Below are 9,975 nucleotides of genomic sequence, written 5' to 3' on the forward strand. Positions count from 1 at the left end.
CCTTTCTTATTTCTCAGTTCCACCCAAATAACTTCCCTGGATGCATTTCTGGGAATATCCTCCCTCAGCACAGCTATAATGCTATCCCTTATCAAAAATGCCACTCCCCATCCTCTCTTGCCTCCCTTTCTATCCTTCCTGTAGCCTTTGCATCCTGGAACATTAAGCTGCAGTCCTGCCCATCCCTGAGCCATGTTTCTGTAATTGCTATGATATCCCAGTCCCATGTTCCTAACCATGCCCTGAGTTCATCTGCCTTTCCCGTTAGGCCCCTTGCATTGAAATAAATGCAGTTTAATTTATCTGTCCTATCTTGTCCCTGCCTGCCCTGACTGTTTGACTCACTTCTGTCCTCAACTGTACCAGTCTCAGATTGATCTCTTTCCTCACTATCTCCCCGGGTGCCACCCCTGACCTTACCAGTTTAAATCCTCCCGAGCAGCTCTAGCAATTCTCCCTGCCAGTATATTAGTCGCCTTCCAATTTAGGTGCAATCCATCCTTCTTGTACAGATCACTTCTACCCTAAAAGAGATTTCAATGATCCAAAAATGTGAATCCTTCTCCCATACACCAGCTCCTCAGCCATGCATTCATCTGCTCTATCCTCCAATTCCTGCCCTCACTAGCTCGTAGCACCGAGAGTAATCCAGATATTACTACTCTCAAGGACCTCCTTTTTAAATTTCTGCCTAACTCTCTGTAATCTATCTTTTACCTTCCCCTTCTACAATACGAATCCGATAAAAGCCCTGATTAAGATTTACCAAAAATTCAAATTTCAAAATCAGCCAGCTGTTGAATCTTCTCTTTGTATCTTCCTCTGTCTTCTATTCTTCTTCTTAGGGACTATGTTTCACAGGTCACTGATAGATTAAGGTACCTTTAAGAGAGGTATTCTCGGGCAGTCTGCATGTGTTGGTAGCTTGGCAGCTCTCCTCCAACTGTTCAATTTTTCCCAGTCTTATATCCCTAAAGCATCAGATTTAATATTGTCAATAGACTAGATTCAAACTTGATTAGATTTTGGCATTTTTTTGGTGTATAATTTAAACTGATTGGCCTAATATGAATTTTTGTTTTGGCTCCAGGCAACCAGCTTTATTTGCTGCTGGACCAAAAGGTTACATTGTATCTTGTTCAGAAAACATGGTGCTGTCAGGTAGTTCTGCTAGCTTTTAACTTTCTGAAAGGTATAGTACACCAACATCTTCATAACAAGCTCAAATCCTCCAAACCCGACAACATCCTTGTAAACCTTTTCTGAATCCTTTCAAGTTTCACAACATCCTTCTGATGGAAAGGAGACCAGATGACAAAACTAAAACTCCGACAGTGTGCAGCACATAAATTTCATGTCAACTGCATAAGTGTGTTAAGAGTGGGCCTCCACTCCTTACATAGGGTCAAGCAGGCTATTGTAGTCTGCCCTGCAATTCAATAAGATCACGGTCAATCTAATAATTTTCAAATCCACTTTCCTGCCTTTTCCCCAAAACTCTTAATTCCCTGACTGATTGAAACATCTGTCTATCTCAGCCTTGAATATACTTAACGACTCAGCCTTGACAGTCCTCCACGGCAAATTACTCCACAGATTCACTACCCTCTGAGAGAACATTTTCCTCATTTCTGTTTTAAATGTGTAACCCCTTATTCTGAGATTATGTTTTCTGGTCCTAGATTCTCACACAAGTAGAAACAATCTATTCACATCTACCTTGTCAAGGTCCCTAACAACCTTGTATGTTTTTCAATAAGGACGCCTCTAAATCCCAATGAATACAGGCCCAACCTACTCAATCTCTTATCATAAAATAGTCTTCCTTTGCCTGGAATGAGCTTAGCGAACCTTCTCTGTACTGCATCCAATACCAGTACAGATGCACAATCCTTTATCTGAAATGTTTTGGACCAGCTGGTTATCGGAATTCAGAATTTTTCGAACTTCAGAATAAGTGACAGTTAGATGGTGAAATTTTAAAACATCTTATCTAACTGTGAGTAAAACTGGCCCTTAAACAGCTTTGAGGCCTGTCAGTGCGGGGCCATGCACCCCCACGTCGCATTTGAGTGACATACATTGAGTGGGTGTGGAGTTGGGTTAACTGTTTGCACGCCAAACAACCTTGTTAATGAGAAAAAAAAATCACAAAAAAACCCCTTGGATTTCAGAGCTTTTGGATTTCAGAAAACGGGCTGTCTACCTGTATCTCTTTCCTTAGTTGAGGAGACCAAAACTGTTCACAGTATTCCAGCTGTCATCTGACTAGTGTCTTGTCTAGTTTTAGCAAAACCTCTCTTCTTCTACACTTCACTCCCTTTGAAATAAAGACCAACATTTCATTTGGTTTCTCTGATAGCCATTAAACTTGGATGCTGTATATTTTTGCAATTTGTGCTTCAGGACTCCCAAATCCCTCTTGTCAGTTGCTTTCTGAAGTATATCTCCATTTAAGTATTATCTAGCTCTTCTATTTTTCCTGCCAAAGTGCATAATCTGGTGAATATTTGCAGTTTTATTGCTTCTGAAAGTGCATAATCTCACATTTTCCCATGTTATACTTCATCTGCCAGGATTTTGTCCTAATCACTTAACCTGGTGGCTCAGCGATTAGGACTGCTACCTCACACACCAGGCACCTGGTTTCAAGTCCACCCTCGGCTGACTGCCTGTGTGGAGTTTGCATATTCACCCCATGTCTGCGTGTGTTGCGTCCCACAGTCCAAAGTCGTATAGGTGAACCATGTGAATGCAGGGTTACAGGGTTGGGGATGGGATGCTCTTCAGAGGTTGGTGTGAACTCGATGGGCTGAATAGCCTGCTTCCACATTGTAGGGATTCTACCTATATCTACATGCATCTTGTGTCATCCTCGCCTCTTGCTCTCCCACCTGCTTTTGTGTCATCCATGAACATTTACTATATTCACTTTCCTCATAAAAGTCATTAATATATATTGTAATTAAATGCCGCCCCAGCGACATGTGGTACTCCACTCATTACAGGTTTTCATCATGAAAATGCCCAAACCTCTGTCTTCTATGATTTAGCCAATACTTTATCCAGGCCAATATACTATCTCCACCACATGTGCTCTTATCTTGTTAAGTAGGTCTAATATGTGATATCTTATACTTTCTGAAAATCCAACTTTATCTATCCTGCTTGATACCTCCTCAAACAGTCCTAGTAAATTTGTCAGGTATTATCTTAGAACTTATAAAAACCGCTGTATTTTAAAAAAAAATGTTCATTATAATAATATGTTCATGTGTCGCAATCTGTAAGAATCATTCACACAATGAATTACTTGCACATCCTGTGTTTGTTAATTAGATAACATTTTAAAAAATCTCCACCTCCTGGATGTTCCAGAAATAGCAATGATATGAATGAACAGAATCTTTTGGTTTGAAGTTTGGTTACAAAAGAATGTTACTCAGGACAAGAGAGCATTTTGCTTTGCTTGGCAAAGTACAACGGAATTTTCAACATAAACTGAGACACTTGAACTAGCACACTGTACCTCAGTTTCCAAATTATCTAAAAGATAGCATCGTTGTTTACATGGTAGAGCACTGGAACACAAGCTTAGACAATACAGGGTTTGAGCCTCAAGTAGCACTTAGCCTTGTAGCCTAAGATACTTCTACAAGTTAATTACTCCTCAGTCAGGCAATGGTAATATTGGAGGAATACTGCACCTTAGATATCAGAAGAGCTATTCTGCCGTTGTGGCTTTGTTGTCGCAACATTAAAATTTATCATTGAGCTTGTTTAGTCAACTCATTCAATTATAATTGCGTCCAATTTCTATATACAGGACTAGAAAACAGTGTATTATTCAAGCTACCAATCACATTAACTATTTAACATTCATTAAAACTTAATGTCACCCATTTTGCTTAAAAACAAAGTACAGCTGATGTTGAAGATTTGAAATTAAAAACATAGAAAAAAACGGGAACCGAGGGAGAATGGTATCGGATTTGAGACATTAACTTAGTTTCTCCTTCCGCAGATACTGTCAGACTAGCTGAATTTCGCCAACCATTTTTATTTAATTGTTTTTGAATTGCTTTGAAATATTTCTGAAGCACAACAAACTGAAATTTCAGTAGACAAACTCCCCACAAAAATGTTCAACTATGTTCTTTTGTGTACTGTTTTCAGATATGCATTAATCCATTTATTTTGCTTCTGGAAAGAGTGCTAACGGAAACATTGCAATCTTGTCAAGCTTTCATATAAACAGCTTCTGTTTTAATAGATGCTCTACATAAATACAAGATCTCTTTCATTTTCATGCATCTCTGAATAACCAAGTAAGCTTCACATCTCTAAGCCTTAGACAAAGTTGAGTCATAACAACTAAAAGGTACAAAATATCAATAAAATAATTTCAATGTACGATCATACTTCAAGAAGATTTATTTAACTTAGTTAGGAATCCAGGTATGCAAGTTTTGTGTATGACACTGAGTATAATCAACAATTTGGTATAAGACTTGCAGCTGTAATTCCTTTCATAGTCATGCAAGAGATACACTAAGGTTTATGTTTCTGACCCACTTTATAGTTGGTTTTGCAATTGTAAAGTTTGTCATTCCCAAATGTATCACTTATTCAGTCAAGAATTTACAGAAAACTATCAGCTAAGGAAAGGAAATACCTGGAGCAGGTTATTTAAAAATAAACCACTTAACAATTAGCTGATGACTTTAAAACCAAATTAAAAGCAGTATTTTCGTACTTGGAACATTCAGTACTGAGCTAAGCCTTGTGATAAAATGTGTTTAGGGTTGAAGGAATAGGAGTGAGCCTTTGTAGATTTTATTGCCTTGATTGAACAACTTCAATTCAATTAATGGCCCCGATTCAAAATCAATGTATGATATTTTATTTAATTTTACTACTTGTTCCAGTCATGAAAGATTGATCTTTATTAGTTCAACTTTTATGACCTCAGTGGCATATTCTAAGCCCTGTGCAGCATAAGGAAATATATATATTAGACACATTGGGTTCAATTTTTCAAGGAAATCTGGATTGGGAATTTGAGGTGAGGCAACCCATGATTTGACCCCAATGAACATCATGTTGGTGTGGCACCACAACTCTGAACCTGAGTTGTTTTCTAGGAGCAAGGATCAGATCTCATTAGCTACAAGCAGTGGATTGTCAATTTAAAGCTCATTAGTCTAATTAAGTCCCTATGCCTGTGCAGATGAGAATTTCCATTAAGACGGCCCCAACACTGGCTTAAAACTTGAGGCCAATGTAGTTGGGATCATGTCAGAAAGTGGGTTGGTCGCACTTGAATCCACAAGTAACTGCCATTTTTGCACATAAAATAGCCATTGGGCTGCAAGGCTTCCTATGGAGTTATTGCCCTCCAAGAAGAAAAACAGTCTTATCTGGGTTTCTCCCTCTCTTCCAAATATTATGCCAGCAGCTCTCACTTCAGCTAGTGGGTTGCTTATCTCTGCGCGCCAAAGGTTTTTGAGCATCAGAAGCCTGCTTTCTGTCTCTAACTGGACAGCAAGCCCACTCCCTGAAATCGAGTTGCTCTGATCACTACAGCCAGAACACGTTGTGTAGGGTCTGGTCTCCTCATCAGATTCCCATCTCATAAATGAAAATTCAGTCCATTGTATTGAGTACAATGAAAGATAGTGAACACATGACTGTTGAAGAGTTATTACCGTTTATTTTATTTGCAGTATAGGGCTAGCCATTTACTATCCTATCACTGCCTCTTGAATCCTATCACCCATTAATTCTTCAACATCACCCATTTATCCTGAATCTTTGTCTGGTTTTCCAAGCTCAAAGTACCCTGACAAAATACCATCCCAATTAGAGATATGCTGACTTCCCTCATAAAGAAGACGGTCCAGCAGCCTCATTTTGTTCAATTGTATGATTTTATTCTTTGTTCTTCCGTCTCACTCTAAAAAAAAAGCACGTACTGCAGATTTTCACCTCAGATCTAAAAATAACTCCTTCTTCAAATGGAATGCGGCAATGTTTCAACAATGCATCAGTTTTCCTTTGCTGTTCACTAAATCTGTTACTCCATACAGCACCTGCTCTGATTACCAACATTTAAACACAGAAGTGGAAAACTAGTACACCGTTATACCCTTGTAAAAGAAATAACTGACTTTCACCTTGTTCCCTGTGCTTTTTAAACAATAATTCTCCCCCCTCCCCCCCCCTCCCCACCCCTCATCCACTGGGTCTTTCAAGCAAGAGCATTCACTGAATCAAGAATATAATTTCTCTCAATTCTTTATCTGCAAACTCACTCAAACAAAGAGAAGAACTGCCTCTGAAATTAGCACTCTTACCGTAACAGAATCGAAAGCAGCACAGCTGGCCCATAGCAGCCTGTGGTTTCCACGTTGTTCTCTTTAACCACTCCAAGCCACTGATCAATGATCTGCACAGCTTTGGAAAAAAGCTTTCCTTCACTTTCACAGGGGGGGAACTCAAGGCAGTGACTTGCAAAGAGCTCCACCTCCCTGTCAAGCTTACTCATGTAATTGCTTTAAGATTGATAGCAAAGCAGCCATCCTCCTTCTCTCTCTCCCCCCATCTCTCTCACTCGCTCTCTGTCTCTCTCCCTGGTCCCACCCTCATGCCAAATATGGTCTCCTTATTAATGATGCAATCTCTCAGTAATTAATTTAAAATTGTGGCACACAGCGAGTAAATGCACTGTAACTTTCTCTTTTAAACAATAAAAATCATTGAGTTTCACTGTATCAGTGCTGAGAATTATGCTTGAATTGGAAAGGTTAATCCAAGAATTAACTCTTCACATCTCAACAGCTCATCCCTTCTAGTCTTCAAAACAGAATTCTGCAAAGTGGCACGTATACATATCTCAAATGCTGAACAAAGAATCAGCAGAAATTGACAGAATCGTATATTTTTCTCCACCCAGTTTTGTCCTCTTACACACTTTGCTTGGAGATAGTAAGGCTGATTTTCCTGTGCTTTTGACAGTCATGCTACTTCCGAAGCACAGGGAAAAGGGGTGAAAAGCTATGATATCAGGAGTCTGCTCCTTTTGCAGTAAAAACAAGCATAACCCCAAGGTGGAGCATACCTGGAGGAAGATGCACACAGGGCCATTGTTTGCAGATACTAAGGGAAGACTCTAATAACACATACTCAGACTGTGCCAGACAGGTGACCACTCAGTTTAGAGATGAACTTATCTGCTTTTGCTCGACAAAAATGGATCCAACAGAAAGTTAATGACCTTTTCCTTTCAGTACCAGAAAAGGCCTGACGATCTTTTAGCTGCTGTTACTTCTTACAGTAACATCTCCTCTGGTAAGATGCACTTGCTAATTGTAGGCATTTTCATGAAATGTTAGCCTCAATTTCCTTTCTTCAGAAAAAAATGGTGCAGAACTGCATTTTAGCTGTTCTCTATTCATCTCACCATCACATAGGCACAGATGTTTTAGGCAAGTCTCTTTGTAGGAAGATTTTACAAACAGAAATCAATGTTGCAAGGTTGACCTTTGGTGGCTGGTAGTGAGAAGCCATTGCTAACTTTTCTCCCAACTTCCAATTCTGTCAGACTGGAGATTCTGAACCAGGAAAGCATCAGGTGATCAAATCATGTCAGATGGAGTGTATTTTGCCTGACTAATGCTGAAGCTATATATTACATAGTTTGAAATTAATGATGGGTTACATCATTAATAAGGACACCATATTTGGTAGAGGGATGGAAAGAGAGTGAGAGGTACAGAGAAGTTAGGAGAGAAGGGGAATGGGCATATTTCCTGTTGAATCATAAGTTGATTAAAATGCTTATCAGTAGACATCAGAAGATGATGAAATAATAATTCTGCTTCCGAGAAACAATAAAATTCAGCTCCTCACAGGATTTTTGTTGTACCCATTTCCTGAGGTTTGCTAAGGTGATTAAGACCCAGAAAGATTACCCCTTCTTTGTTTGCCTGTGGTAATAATGTGCCCCCATGAAGAACAGGTACTGTTACTGCTATTCCATCAGTGTGTAATTTAGCAACACTGAGACAGTAATAGGTCTTTGGTGCTGGCGCAAAATGGGCAATAACAAATTGACAATTAGCAAAAGGAAACTGGATGGTGTGTAAAACCTGCTCTCAATATATGATCACAAATCTTCACAACTATTCATCACAAATTTCACCCCACAGCTAAACAGCGTCATCTTACTACTTGCCTTATTATGGGGGAGTAGTCTAGTATATTTATATTCATATAGCACTTCTCAGACTCAGTGCTTATGAGAAAGAGATATAATACATCTAATATTATTTAGTGTTCAAGATAGGGTCTTTAATTTTAACAATAGCAGCTTAACTGAGATGCCAATTCCAAGACTACTTCTGACATAGTAACTGAAACGCTCATAAACATCTTGTTGTTGCTGCAGAAGTGCTATGAGAACCAGTAGATGCTTTAGACCTCTTTCTCAATTACTTAAAAGAGGTTAGCTAACTACAACAGTTAGGTGTTAAATGTTAACATCTCTAAGAGCATTTCATACCAGTATTCTTGCTTGTGGATGAAAAGCAGTATCCTTCCTCTCTAGCTGTCGTGAAGTCCCCTGATGAAGAGTCAACTAGACTTGAAATGTTAGCTTGCTCTCTCTGCATGGATGCCACCTGATCTCCAGCATTTTTTGATTTCAGTACAGATTCCAGCATCTGCTGTAATTTGCTCCTTCTTCCTCTTTACACTAGTCTGACACCACCTCTCAAGTACATTTCCTGGAATCTATTTGCTGCTGTTACTACTGTAAATTATGGATGCACAACAATTCTGCAGACATGGAAAATCTGCTGACAGCAGTATTCAGCCCCTAAAGAAATCAACACCTGATACTGACAACAGAGTTTGGAAGAAGAGAATTCAATACAAATGCTATTCTGAGGGTAAGCCAAGATGGAGGATAGGAAAAATTTCTGGCTGTAACAGGCTGCTCCTTTTTTGAGATATTTTAGGTTTTGGAGGTAATTGCCTTGAATTCCAGAAGCAGCAATTACTGTTTTATACGCTGTTGCATTGCTTTGGAACTTTGGAGAAAAAAATGTCAAAACAACAGCAGTTTTAAAAGGGAGAGGAACAGACAAAGGCAGCACATGGTGAGGTCAGTGCAGGAGAGAGAGAGAGAGAAAGGAAAAAAAACTACACTGCTAACTGACACAGTAGTGAACCTGCGCAGTTACTGTCTTTGCTGTTTGAATTCAGGTATCTCTGAACATCGGAATGCGTCTGGGAAAATTAACAAACAGTAAAATTCACAACTGATCTTGGAGGAACCTGTCTGGGAGAGGTCACAGCACAGAGACAGTTAAGTGAATAGTTCTAAGTGTGGCCTTGGGAAGTCTGCAGTAGTGAATAGAGTGGTTCTTTCTTGATTATATGTTTTATTGAGATATGTCTCTTGATTAAACTTAAAAATATAAGCCATAAATATTAAGTTAGCCTGGAGTAGAGGAATAAGACGAGGCTATTGTCTGGGTCTGCAGATTTCAAGAAGCAAAAATGGCCTTTAGTAGAGTGATATGCTCTTCTTGTCGGATGTGGGAGCTTAGGGAGAGTTTACGTGTTACGTAGGATTATATCTGCAATAAATGCCATTGGTTGCAAATCCTATCAGATTGAATGGAATGGTTGGAGAGACAGAGGCAATGAGGAATTTACAGGAGCAAAGGGTATGATGGATGGCAGTTATAGGAAGGGAGAAAAGTTGCAGAGACAGTCACATAGATGGGTTAACTCTAGGAAGGGTAAGAGAGGTAGGCAGGTAGTGCAGGAGTCTTCTACTTTCAAACAAGTATGCTGTTTGGAAAATGTGGGGGGTGATGGATTATCAGGGGAATGTAGCACAAACGGCCAAGTTTCAGGGATTGAGACTGGCTCTAACGCAATGAGGAGTACGTCGGGTTCCAAAAG

At 39.4% G+C, this 9,975-nt stretch overlaps 1 protein-coding gene across 4 annotated transcripts in view; it reads right to left on the minus strand.

Annotated features, from left to right (window-relative positions):
* LOC122544271 (A-kinase anchor protein 7-like) overlaps positions 1-9,975 on the minus strand; it is a 192,948-nt gene that overhangs the window by 22,865 nt on the left and 160,108 nt on the right. The window contains exon 8 of one of the 4 annotated variants that reach the window (XM_043683402.1): positions 949-971. The exons of the other annotated variants lie outside the window; for them this stretch is intronic. Within the exon in view, the coding sequence (XP_043539337.1) occupies positions 964-971 (8 nt within the window). The 3' untranslated portion in view covers positions 949-963. Of the gene's footprint in view, positions 1-948; positions 972-9,975 lie in introns of those variants that run through there. 4 annotated transcript variants of the gene reach the window in all.

This window comes from Chiloscyllium plagiosum, chromosome 3 (genome assembly GCF_004010195.1).
Source record: "Chiloscyllium plagiosum isolate BGI_BamShark_2017 chromosome 3, ASM401019v2, whole genome shotgun sequence".
Taxonomy (NCBI): Eukaryota; Metazoa; Chordata; class Chondrichthyes; order Orectolobiformes; family Hemiscylliidae; genus Chiloscyllium; species Chiloscyllium plagiosum.